General features: G+C 40.3%; 1 protein-coding gene across 1 annotated transcript in view; it reads left to right on the forward strand.

Annotated features, from left to right (window-relative positions):
- Wipf3 (WAS/WASL interacting protein family member 3) overlaps positions 1-14,197 on the forward strand; it is a 93,415-nt gene that overhangs the window by 21,211 nt on the left and 58,007 nt on the right. Inside the window, exon 2 of the mRNA XM_027939620.2 lies at positions 3,273-3,436. Within this exon, the coding sequence (XP_027795421.2) occupies positions 3,326-3,436 (111 nt within the window). The 5' untranslated portion in view covers positions 3,273-3,325. The remainder of the gene's footprint in view (positions 1-3,272; positions 3,437-14,197) is intronic.

Below are 14,197 nucleotides of genomic sequence, written 5' to 3' on the forward strand. Positions count from 1 at the left end.
ACCATCACACTCAAGTGTTTATTTATTACATCCCTCCTCAAGTTCCAAAAGATGATGGCATTCCTCAGCAGTCCCTACATCTCTTCGGGGCGTTTATCCCACTCCTACTTCTATTACAGTTATTCATAGTGGTGATGGGGATTAATATGGTGTCCAGTAGAGTGCTTGATCCCAGCCATCAAGTACAGTATTTTATGATTTTATACAGAGAGCATAACTATGGTGACCAATAAGAACTGACTATATTCACCGGTAGCAAAGGCATACACCTATAATCCCAGAGGCTCGGGAAGGAAGGAGGATCACAAGTTCAAAGCCAGCCTCAGCAAAAGCAAGGCACTAAGCAACTCAGTGAGACCCTGTCTCTAAATAAAATACAAAATAGGGCTGGGGATGTGGCTCAGTGTTTGAATGCCCCTGAGTTCAATCTCCACTACCAAAAAAAAAAAAAAAGAAAAGAAAAATTGACTGTATTCTATATAGTTCCTGTGTTAGAAAGGTTAAATATTATTGGCTAACAAAGTAACACAACAACTCCATGACTTAAAACGATAGAAGTTTAATTTTTCACGTCTGTAATGTCTCATCAGGTGTTTGAAAGGAAATCTTACAAAGGTGAGCCAGAAACCATACTAAAGCAACTTGGATGCAGGCTCACAATAATTGAAACAAGGATAAATTATCAGCTATTTGTATTTGACATTTTCTTTCACAGAGGCATCCTTTCATCTTATGGCTCTGCTAACACATTGGACCTTTGCTTATGGAGAAAGGAGTCCTGGGTAGAAGACCTTAAGAGCCAGCCCCTCTCATGTGTCTTAGTTAAAAGATGAAGTCCTTACATAATGAGACCTTTCTTTATTCCTTTTTTTCTATTAATACTTCAGCCAAACCTTTAATCTCTGACTGAAAATATTTTTGCCACCGAACAAAAGATTATGTAAAGAATATACCCAATGCCTCTGTGAAAGAAAATGTCAAATACAAATAGCTGATAATTTATACTTGTTTCAATTAAATTGTAAGCCTGCATCCAAGTTGCTTTAGTGGCTATAAAACAGTAGCTTTATCTGACTTATTATTATATTTATCAGGTTTTGAAAAAAACAACATTGAGACTCCTTGAAAAAAGCATGCACTATCTCTCATATCTCTGCTTCGATTTACTATGGCCTTATGCTGTGGCCTTATGCAGTCCTTCTATTCTCATTTTAATATTGAGGAAAGAGGAAGTAACAATGTTTATCAGTACCTCCCACCCCAGCCTTTAGAGAGAATATTATACAAGAAAAGTGTAGTCTTGTAAAAGGATCACCTCTTTGGAGTTCTTAGGAAATTCCATGCATCTCTTTAGAATTATAAGGAAAATCATCATGAATTTTTTTCCCAAAAGTTGCATTTACCTGTATATTTTCTTCCATTTGTAACTTTTATATAACTTTAGGGGATTTTTAAATCCTGCTGAACAGAGGATGATACTATATGATCAAGCATTACCATGTGTAGGTATATACCTAAAAGAATCAAAAGCAAGGTCCTAAGGAGATGTTTGTACACCAAGGCCCACAGCAGCATTTTTCACAACTTTTTAGAGCAATTCAGGTGCCCAGCAACAGATGAATGGTTAAACAAAATATGGTATTGACATGGAATAATCAGGAATGAGTTCTGATATATGCTACAACATGAATGAACATAGAAAACATTAATGCTAAATGAAATAAGCCAGACTCAGGCAAATATTGTATGGTCCTACATAAGTGAAGTACTTACAAGAGGAAAATTCATGATACAGAAAGTAGAACAGAGTGGGTGGTGGGGAGATCAATGAGGAGTTATTGTTTAATGGGTAGAGTTTTTCTTTGGGATGGTGGAAAATATTTGGGAAGGGATAAGGTCATTGTCGAAAAGTCTTGTTAATGTACTTAACACCACTGAATGGTTTACTTAAAAATAGTTAAAACAATACATTTCATATTATTTTTATTCTGCCACAATAAATAAAAATCACATTGAAAGGAGACTGGACTTTGGACCTTTAAGCCTGAGTTCCAGTCCAAGGTCAACCAGGGGGTATGACTTTGAGCAAAGAACTTCATGTCTCTGAGTGGTATATTGCTTACCTATAAAAATGAGAATGTAACTACTGGCCTTAGAGGATTGTCCTAGAAATTAATGTGATTGACCTGTCACATAATAGGCACTGTGTAAAAAGATAAAGAGAACTAACGTATTAAGTAAGCAAAATCCAGTAGACTATGTGAAGGTTAAAAGGGTCATAATTGTGGGGATTCTTTAATATAGGTTTTTAGTCCTTACAGTGTGACTTGATATGGGTTTTAAGATAGTCATCTGCATCCAGACACACGTGTGATCTGCAGACAAGTACATTTATCTGGAGATTAGATATCAACTATTTGAAATAGATATCAACTATTTGAAATATCTGAAATAGAACCTTATTTGCAGAATCATGCCTAAAAGCCCTAGGTGTGCAAATGCCAGATTAAAGTCTATGTAGAGGAGAAGTGCATGCCCACACCCAGAGGTTGTGCAGAAACTATGATATGGGGACAGCAAGGAAAGTCAGAGCTGACAGGAGAGAAAGAGGCAGGAGAATGACTAAGGCCCCTGGAAGCTTTGCTTGAGGCTTGCGTCATGAATAATGTTAAGCCTGTGACATTCAGAAACGGTCAAATTTCCTTCTGTTCGCTCTGCTTAGGAAGGTGGGAGTCTATGCAGTATGCATTGAAAAGGATAAAACTGCAGGCTCAATGTTAATGATGTGGATTTCAGTTATCTGGAAAAATCCTTATAGAAGGAAATGTGGCTGTTTCTCTATATACTCGATTTTTCTTTTTTTTAGAGAAAGAATTTTTTTATATTTATTTTTTAGTTTTCGGTGGACACAACATCTTTATTTTTATGTGGTGCTGAGGATAGAACCCAGCACCCCGCGCATGCCAGGCGAGCGCGCTACGGCTTGAGCCACATCCCCAGCCCAATATAGACTCCAATTTTTATTGAGACAAAAATAGCTGAATTCTATCAGCTTTATCACCTAATTATCTCTAGAATCTGGTCAGTTCCCAGCATTTAGCCTGAGGCCAGCCTTGCACTGGGCTCTGCGAGTGAATGAATGAATTCAATGAATTAATGAACAAGCCAAAGAAGGAAACCGTGTACAATATGCATGTGTCTGTAACACATGAACTGCCTGCATATAAAGAAAGACATCCATGTTTAAAACTACCCTTCTTTTTCTTTTCCAGAGCAGAAACCCCTCTCTTGGGACCATTCATAAACAAGAGACACCAACACTGCCATGCCAGTGCCGCCTCCGCCCCCACCTCCTCTGCCTCCACCTCCCCCGCCTCTAGGAGCTCCTCCCCCACCTCTGGGAGCTCCTCCCCCTCCCCCACCATCAGCACCTCCGGTAAGACCTGTTTTATTTTCTGTCTGGTTTGCTTTGGAGCATCGGGCGCTTGGATTACACTATAGGGAAAGGTTCTCAATGTTCAGAAGCAACCACTACCTAGCTCCGCTGTGGCAGGTGGACCTCAGGCAGCTCTGACAGCTTCAGGATCTGATTCCAAACCAGCCTGGGTCAGGTATCTGTCTCTTCTATTCCTCAGCAGCACCCACCTGCACTGTTCGCACCACCTCCCTTTGACTCCTTGAGTTTCCCTGCGTGTCTTTCCACCTCACTCGGAGCCTCATGTGCCAGGCCCTGCCAAAGCGCACAGCTGAGGAGGCATTGCAAAATCAAGTTCCGGTGGTAAATGGGAAGGTGATAGATAAAGACACCTTGGACTTCAGTCCCTGGTTCTACGTTCAAGCAAGTCAAGTGTCATGTGAAATGCCACAATGAAAAATATAAATCACTAAAAACTTCCCTGTCTGCACAAGACTGAATTCTTTCTGTTTCAGTTTATGCTACTGGACACTCTCCTGGTTTCATAGTTTGGTTTGGGTTAAGTAGGGGCCACAGAGGGTGGTCATTTTGTTTTAGAACATGGATTCTCAAATCTCGTCACCACTGATATTTGGGACCAGATAATTCTTGTTGGAGGAGCGAGCTGCCCTGTTCATTTTAGGATACTTAATCACAACCCTAGCCTCTGCCTACCAGGTGCCAGTAGAATCCCTCAAACATGGCAATAAAAAATGTCCCTGGGTATTGTGAAATGTCCCCGGATGGGGGACAAAATATATGGAAAGAATAGGAATAAGTATTAAAGTTTCCCTGATGAATTCAACCCCACACGGTAGAATTCAGTCATCATGAAGTGTTGAGCGATTTATAAGTGAATGAAACATAACCAAATTATCATATGGATCCTAAACAGATTGCTCCCACTGAGGAACAGCTTATAATAATTTTAAATATGATGATACAGGATGAATCACCAGAATAAATGAACTTACCAAAACCCATGTTTTTGGAGATTTGGGGAATGACCTATTTTTAAACCTTGCTGGTGACCCACAGCTATCTGGGCTCAATACATGTGGAACAAGCCTTTCTGGAATTCTCTAGTAGATAAAGCAAACCTGAATGAATTTCCCCTGGTTTTAATTTAAAGACTAATTTAAGTATTTAACCCTAAAAAAACCAAAAGGAATTTATACATGGATATGGACAACAAAACTCTTTATTCTAGTGAAAAGAAATAGATCTTAAGTGGTTTATGATACCTTAAATGTATTATGTTATGCTGTTAATTAAAAACTTTATTAAGCTCTGGTGTTAATTAAAAATTACATCTATGCTGATTATGAAAAGGTAGAGAAAAATGGTGAATTAACAACATAATTTTGCATATAATGAAATCAACTATAAATATCAAAGATTAGAAGAAATTCAATAATACTGGTAATAAATTTTAATATTTCATTAGGGAATTTGTTTCCTTTAAAGATGCTAAAATTCAAAATAAATAATCATAATTCTGTATTTGGTTAGTGTTTTGCATTCCCTCCCTCATTTCTTTTTTTCAACCCTCCCCCATTTTGGGCCATCTATCTTACAGAAGAACAGGTCAATTTGAGAGGAAACTAACCACGTACATTTTAATATTCTTTGAAACATTTTTCTGCAAACTTGGAAAAATATTTACAATATATATTAAAGACAAAAATTAATGTCCTTAGTATATAAAGAGCTCTTACAGATCAGTATAAAAAAGGGTAAATAGAGAAATGGGTATGGAATAGGATGGAGCAGAGGAAATACAAATATTTTGACCTCCACTACAGTTGAATCAATGTAAATTAAACCTACAGGTTGAGCTTGCCTAATCCAAAAACCTAGTATCTAAAATGCTCCATCTTGAGCATCATGTCCTTTTTGAACATTAACATGATGCTCACAATGTTTTGGGTTTTGTAGCATTTCAGATTTAGGATTTTTGATTAGGGATGCTCAATCAGTATAGTCTATGTAAGTATTCCAAAATCTGAATGCATCAGAAATCTGAAACCCTCTGGTCCCAGCATGTCAGGTAAGGGATGTTCATCTTGTAATGAGAAACCATTTTCCTCCATCAATTTGATAATGGCACATCTTAAATGTTGGCTGGAGTGTTAGGAACCAGGTTCTTATAATACTTAGTTAGGGGCAAAAAAAAAGTGTTATAATTCCCTAAGACACAATTTGTCAATAAAGACCAAACCCTTCAGAAAATGAATATACTCTATGACCTAGTTTTACCTCAAGCAATGTTTCTTTAACTATTCATCACAGATTAATAGAAATACAGGATATCAATGAAAGTATTACTTATAGTAGTAACCAAAAAGAAAAGAACTAAAATTCTAATTTTCAATTTAATAAATAAATAATTCGCAAAATGGTATGTATGCGGCAGCCATTAAAGTTACATTCAAATTATTTTGCAATTTCCACTGTATAATTTATTCAACAACAGCCATCCATGAAAGCTGAAATCACTTCATGAAAGGTTGTTTGGGTTCTCAGGATGTTCTCAGGACCCCAATTCCTGTTCTCAGGAATTTTGACAATAAATGTCAACCACAGATGACAGTGTGTGTGCGTGTGTGTGCGCTGTATTGAGGATCCAGCTCAGTGGCCTTTTGGATGGTAGGCAAGTACTCTACCACTGAGCTATACTCCAGCTCTTTTTGGGGGAAGAGGGGGTACAGACTACTTTTAATTACAAAGGGGAAAATTTCCCCTTAAAATGGATCAAACTTAGTATCAGCTATAGTGGAATGACTGACAGCACAAGCCACTGTGATACATTGAGAACTACACAGCATCACCCTGTAGTAATCTGCTGAAAATGAATGTACTCATGAGCAAACATTCAGACACATCCAGAATATGGGACATAGAGTCTGGCAAGCTGGAGCCCATGGCCCAAATCCATACACATCACCCATTTTCTTACAGCCCTTGAGCTAAGAATGGCTTTTACATTTCCAAATATCTGGAAAAAAATCAAAAGTAAAGTTTCATGGCCCATGAAAATTATGTGGAATCTTAGCCCTTAAATAGAGTTAATTGGAGCACAGCCTTCATTTACATATTGTCTGTGGCTGTTTTTATGCTACAGAGGCAGAAACACCAATTAAGGAAAATGTGATTTCCCCCCCCAAACAGAATTCCATTCTTCTAATGAGTAGACATTTATTTTAAATACTGACTCAATTATTATTAACATATTTTGAATTTTGACAATAAATATTTTGTGGAAATTTGTTGTCTCTTTTGTTATATAAGTACATACATGTTATCCTTGATTTTGCCTCTTGGCTCACAGTGCCTAAAATATTTACTGTCTGGTCCTCTCCAGAAAAGATTTGCCAACACCTGTTCCACAGCCAGCTGGCCTGGCTCAGCCTTCCACTTGTCACCAGCATCCAGTGGTCGTGGTACACTTGCATCAGCTCTTAGCCTCTATGCTTCATGTCTCAGCATCCCCTCTCAACTGTGGCCCACCCCACCTTGCCTGATCTGGCCCCTGCCTGCCTCTCCTACTGAGCCCCTCTCCTGGGGTCTCCCACCTTAGATCTCTGGCATGGCTGTCCTTTCCACTCGGAAGACCCTTTCTGCTACTCTCAGCTCAGAGGTCACTTCTTCCTATGCCACACTGGCTTTAGACATATTTTTTAAACTCTCCTTCAGGTCTGTGATCCATCTTTAACTCTGGTTTGTGTTTGATGTTTTGTCTTTTTTTTGTGTGTGTCCCTTGTACCTGGCTTGAAATAAGCAAGAATGAGTGAGTAGGTGAGTGGACGAATGAATGAGTATCTGTGTGAGTAGGGTTTGGAAATGGAGTTGAAGTTTTTCATAACCAGTGCTCAGAACTCCAAACATCAATGCTGTTGAAGAAACAATTACTCAGTGATACTTGTTAAAGGGCTGGAAAGAAGACTGTTCAGACCACAGTGACAGGCACCACTGCAGTGGGAGTTTCCCGTGGGGGAGAGAGATTGGGCTCAACTGAATACAGTGTGAGCAAGTAGGAATTTGTAGTCAAGGAAACATCAGGATTCTTGCTGAGGACAGGCCGGGTTGATCAGACCCCAGCTAGGGGAAGGTAGAGACAACCAAATAGAGAGCGTTATCTAAACTAACTTAGCCAAGTTCTTTGCCAAAACTGGATTTTGCAAGGAAGTACATAAATGAACCTAGGAGAAGGTGCGGAAGCTGACTACAGCTAGGTCAAGCGGAAAATCCTTGTCAATGCAGAGATTCCCCCCCATCTCTTTGCTCCCCACTTCCCTGTCTTCATCCCCCCATTTCTGATGCATATCTTCTCTTTTTCCAAGAATGTGGGAGCAGAGGAGGGAGAAGGGCCAGGGGCCTGCTGGAGCTCTGGAGTGAGCCCTCTCTAGACCCGGACGGCTCTGCCATCCTGTTTTCCTGCAGCTGATTTCTCTGTCTTTCCAGCAAGACTCCTTTGTCTCAGCCTTTTAAAATCCAGTAACAATATCAAAATTGCCCTCAGGGTGCTTTGGTCCTCTTATACTTAAATTATTGTTGCTTTGTCTACCTAAATTATTGTTGCTTTTAACATATCTAAAAAAATATATGATGGGTTTGATTTTTAAAATGCAGCAGAATTGTACTGAACTTTTGCTTTCAAATGTTCTTTGACCCCTCCTGTTCAAGTGTCCTTGGACCTAGTATGCAAGCTGGGTGAATCAGCTCCTTGAGGGCCTGTGAGGTTTTTTCTTGCTACAATCCCCTTTGACACGTGGTACATTCTGTCCAAGAGGAAGCAAATGTAGTCACTCACCAGCTGATACATTTTGGAGTTGGGTTGCCCAGGCAGAGTCTGACAGGTTCCTGGCCACAACACATGTATTTATTTATAAAATAGATTTGTGGATTTTTGTGGCATTATTTTTTTAATTTTAGTTGTCAATGGACCTTTATTTTATTTATTTATATCTGGTGCTGAGAATCGAACCCAGTGCCTCACACATGCTAGGCAAGCACTCTACCACTGAGCTACGGCCCCAGCCCCATGGCATTATTTTTTAATGTTGCTGTTCAGGTTAAAACATCCTCAGAAGGAAGCAGTTGTCTTAGGGTTGGCCATACTTACTGTTTAAACACCAAAGAAAAACTGACTTTTAATCATGCTTTCCCACTAAAAGCAGCACTCTAATGAGGAAGACACCACAGCGCTGTATATTTTTGCCTGCTGTTTTGGGGTATAATTGTTAATACGGATGCTGAGGAGAAATTACAAGCAGACATCTATCCTGGCCCCTCACTGTTCTGCTCCCTTAAGGTGTTTGCCAGTTTTTGCATTCAGGAAACTTGGTGGCATTGTTTTTCTCTGTGGAGTCTAAGAAATGCATGATTTATGGTAAAAGTAGATTTAGCAACGCTGGAAATACCAGCTGAGACTTTCAAGGGGAGGTTTTCCCACCACCTCTAGTACGCAAAGGCTTGCGATATAGGACGACATGCCAATCTGTGAAAGGCAATGTGGAAAATGCAGTGTTTTCTGAAGTCCCATGGGAGACAGGGAGACTTATATTCGCTCTTGTTAAGAAGAAGTGGGGGTGAAGTGTTCTTGGTGGAAGGGCGCTTAGCAGAACTGCATATTATACTAAGTTCTGTAATTTGCATGTTTACTGGTGCATGTGGAATAATGAAAGGCTTACAAATTCTTAAATACTGTCACTCACATAGGTTCTCCTGATGCTGTAGTGCTTTGGTTAGTGTTGATAATGAGAGAGGTTTACCAGGGATCGATAGTGGCCGCTGGAATAAGGAGAAGGTTTTTGCATGATGCCATGCTATCAGAATCATATTAAGTTGACATTTGGTCTCTGCTTACCAGTTTGCAAAACTACACCTTTGTCTTCAAGTAATTTTAAAACCTGATTCTCCCGCTCTGTCGGCTTGCACCAGGAGCAGTAACCCTGCTTTAGTGAAAACAGAGCCTGTCTTTGCAACAGATCTCCTGTCTATGAGAGAGAGGGGTGTGTCAGGACCTGCCACTCATACTTCCAAAGAGCCATTCAGAATGGTATTGAAATGTGTTTTTTCTGTCACAGCTGTGAGGTGGGTGGGGTGACAAGGACAAAAAGGAAAAGGCTGGCAGGAGGTGCAGGAGGTGGCGATTATGCACTAATAATGTCTAGGACTCTGCCAGAAGGCCTGGGTGTTCTTGTGAAAGGCCTTTCTCAAGTATCACAGGAGCATTGGAGCAGGAGCTGCTCTCATGCATCTAGGCAACCCAGGGTTATGACAAGAAGCTGACATGGGGTACAGTGTCAGAGGGTGACCCTTGGATGTGGCCCATTGCTGAAGTGATCATTCCTCACTGGAATTTTATTTTACACCTGAATATTCTGGCTCTTTGCCTTTGAAATGCCTTTAAAACTCCAGTGCAACTAACAATTCCTAGAAAACTGCCCATGAGCCTTTCCCCACTCCCCCAAGTGTCTTTTCAGCTGTGTGTGGTTTTGATTAGGAAAAGACACCATGGTTTGGAGCCTGAGTCTTTGGGGCTACATGCCTGATCCCCTAACTGCTCTCACCTCCTTCACCTTTGTTGAGATAAAAGGAAAAACAAAGCAAAAACAAAAAAAATCCCACCAAGGTCAGGTTGCAGCAAGCAAAGAGCTATGCAGCCTCAACCAAGCAGAAGAGATTGCAGTGAGATGGAGGCACTGGCCCACTGAGCTCATTTGTGTGGACAGGACATCTCTGCTGCCAGCAGCTTGTGGGTCCTGCCTCCTAGAATGTTGAATAAAAGGACAGGTATGTGGAATGAGAAAAGCAGAGTACATGCCTAAGCAGTGTGGCCCCAACTGTATAGAAGAAAATACGCCTGCTCATGTGAGCTCAGATAGATTGTGAGGACACAGATGTCCTCTCTGGGTTTCCCAGATAGGGGAGGGGTGGTGGGTAATTTTTATTTTCATTTTTTGTGTAATTCCACATTTTTCCAAATATCTACATGGAATCTTTTTAATTTTATAATTAAATTTTTTAAAGTAATGATCTCTTGCCAATTGGCTAAGTTGGACTAAATTATAATAGTGTATAGCAATAATCATAAATATCACCTGAATAGCTATTGTGCCGCATGTAATATGAATTCTAAATTCATATTTATAATCCAGTGAGGTCAAAACTGATAGTGCTGTTTTGCAATGATGGACCTGGGGCAGAGAGAGAAGTGACTCACCCAGGGGCACGTAGCTATTAACTGGGCAGGGTGTGGTTTGAACCCCAGCCGAATGGCACCAGTCCTTGCTCTGAACTGGTAAGCCAACTGCTCTTTGATGTAAACTCAAAGGGCATTGAGTCTACTGGAATTCTCAAGGAAGCAATTCTCAAGAATTGCTTCTACCTATTTGAATCTAAAAACCAGGAAATCAGTGGATCCCATTCTCCAAACCCTGGACACATCTTCCAGATTTCCTTCCTGGATGCCTAACCTGCTCCTATGACCATTCTTTTCTTTTCTTTTTCTTTGTGGATCTATTGTTTTCCCCAACTTGCTCTGTTGATTTCCCCCTCTAAATAGAAAAAAAATTGCAAGTTTCCATTTGAGTTAAACCCACGGTTTGCAGCAGAGAATCAACATTTCAGAAGTGGCCACAATGCAGAGGAACTCAGTTTTGTCTTGTCTTTAGCTTACAACTGCCTGGGGATGAGCTCAGAAAGATAGGGTCTCTGATGCTGGGCACACAGTGGGGACAGTCAATGCCACTTAAGCTCAGTTTCAGGAGACCATGTCCTTAACCTTGACTGACCATCATCAAGCTTTGGCTGCACAGAATTCCTGGGTCTGTGCCTCAGGAGAGTTTAGAACCTGAATCCAGAGAACCATAAGCTTGTCATGGATCACTGCTCAGTCATGGAAATGTTGAGTAGAGAATTGGATTCTCAGACCAGGATTCTGAAGGTTCTATTGTCTCTTCATCATTTCCCACCTGAGAGTTCCTTGAAGCCTCATCTTTAAAGAGCCCTCTTGACCTCTGAATTAGTCATCTTGCTTCTTCCTATGATTGCTTCTTAAATCATTTGAGCTGTCTCTTGAACAATCAAGTCGGGTGAGGGATGAAAGAGGGTCTTGGGGCCCATGGACACACGGTAATAGTGAGTGACTCAGAGAGAGGGTCTGTGCCTAGGTCAGTGCCAGCACCTAGCAGGAACTGCCTTTCTGAGCTACTGACTTTGCTGAAGACCCTGTAAGTCACTAGGCAAACCTGCAATGACCAAAAAACCACTACTTTACATCTTCCCCTGGCCTAAGACTTGAAAGCCAGTGCATGTTCAATATATTCAAATTTCAGTAAGAACGTTTGATAAAGCAAATGCAATTATATCAGAAGTAACTTTAGGGGCAGCAACAATTAGTATTTGGGCGTGACTTTAAAAGCTCTTAAGTATCCTTTGGCACAACATCACCGTTCCAATTTTCTATTGTTCTGTAAAAGAGTAGATCCTGTACCTTTGCTTTTCAATAGACATTTAAAAACTCACAGAAAGTACACAGTGTACCTGTTTTGTAGATGGTAGCAATAGATTTCCATCTGGTAGCAGTAGATTTCCATTTTAATAAGATCTGCTCATAATAGAGCAGTAGAAATGTGCTTTCAGGCTGGTAGAAGCAGGATTCTACCTGTACCATGTACAGGGTCTAAAACTCAAAGGTGTAAAAGCTAAAAGCATGTTTGTGTCCCACAGCCCACGGGTCAGCACTTACTGTTTTAGTCAGGATCATGTAATGATGCAGCATGGTATATTTAAAACAAAAACCCATAGATTTTAGACTTATGCTGATTGGAAATTGAATTCCAGGTGTGCTATTATTTCCTAGCTATAGAATATCAAGTGAATTACTTAACAACTCTGAGATTCAGTTTCTTTATCTGTTAGTGGGAATCACAATGGCCACTTCTAGGGAAGGTTGCTCCTAACACAGAAGTCTCCCAAAGGAAGGCACTTTGGTCTGTGTTGCTCACAGTGCATCCTCAACACTTTGGATGGCACCTGTCTCATGGTGACCTTTGAAAATACATGTGGAATAAATGAATCAAGGGGGTTTTGAAAGGATTCAATAAGCTAACAACAGCAGCTGTTGTTTGCAAAGTGCCTGCTTAATAAATGATAGCTACTATTATTTCAGAGACCAGAACACAACTGGACAAATCTTGTACTGATGCATACAAGTCGAAAGGTCAGAGCAAAGCAGAGGTCAGACACCAGAAATGAAGATCTAGGTGGGGAGCCTGAGTTATCCACAGTGGGAGAGTCTGAAAATAACCTCCAAACAGGGGAATAGAAGTTACCTTGTAGGTTTTCTGGGCATCCAAACCCACTTTGCCAGTACCCCATTCCTGTAGGCTGTCTGGGGAGTTAAGGGTTTGTCTTCTTTTTTATTCTGTGGACTAAGCTGAGGGGACCTGGGTCCACAAGAGTTGCAGGAACGACATGGAATCAGCCACAGGTCAGAACCACCTGGCTTCAGCTGTGGCCTCATCTCAACTGGGGTGACCAACAATGTGTGTGTGGAGATCTGGGGGTATCCTTTAACATCCACTCAGAGAAATAATTGCATGGTTCAGATATTTAAGACATTTGGAGGAGGCTTTGCTTTCCCAGCTGCCATTAGATTTGTCATTTGATGAGCAGCTTTGGCAGCAGCAGACCATGACACTGAAGGGAAGGACATACATCTCCCTGGAAGGTTTAACGGTGATGCCTGTGTGAGAATTTTAAATCGCCTGGCTCCCTGCCCCTCTCTAAAGCAGAGGACACAGTTGCTTGGGTCTCATGGCAGTTCCAGGATGCTGAGATTCAAATGCTATGGCTTGGTCTTTCACTGCCTGAGCAAAACATTCATTTAAAACTCATCAGGAAAGACAGTAGAATGAGTCAGACACAACTTTCTTATGTTTATATATGAATACACCATCCGTGTAACTGCACATCATGGTGAACCACTAGAATGGGATCCTAATTAGAGTAAGTTATACTCCATGTTTGTGTAATATGTCAAAATACACTCTACTGTAATGTATATCTAAAAAGAACAAATAAAAAAATCATGAAAAAATTAAATTAATCAGGGAAATTTGAACACAGATATTTTCTTTATTTTGGTTTATATCAGCAAATTAATTTTATGATTTATTTTATTTAATAATATTGTTATTGTTTAAGAGTTATTTTCTTTTATAATAAAATCTGTGAAAAAAAAAATCTGTGGAAGATACAATGTTGGGATATATGTTTTGAACAAGCAGGGATTTGGAGGAGGGAAGTGATTGGTGTGGAGACATAGATTGGCTACGAGCTGATAAGCACTGAAGCTGGATGGTGATATCTGGGGGGTTATTATACTTCACTCCATTTGTATATGTTAACAGTTTTCTATAGCTAAAAAAAACTTTAATGAACATTAACAAACTCTTGTTTAATTCAAAATATAGGTGATTTGACAGAACCAGGGAGTTCCGTAGGAAGCTTTCACTAATTCAGAAGGGCGTTTGAGATCAACTATTACAGGCTTTCCAGTTTTACAAAATGAGACCCACGTTAGTGCAGGTTTTCTACTGGAAATTCTGTACATCACTGAGATTTGGTCCCTCCGCTTCCCCACTCGGTCTGACTCCTGTTTTGCTGGGGACTCCTGAGCAGGGTTTTTAGGTCTCCCTACAGCTGAAGGGTTGATCCACAGGGTGAGAAATA

Source organism: Marmota flaviventris, chromosome 1, assembly GCF_047511675.1.
Source record: "Marmota flaviventris isolate mMarFla1 chromosome 1, mMarFla1.hap1, whole genome shotgun sequence".
NCBI lineage: Eukaryota > Metazoa > Chordata > Mammalia > Rodentia > Sciuridae > Marmota > Marmota flaviventris.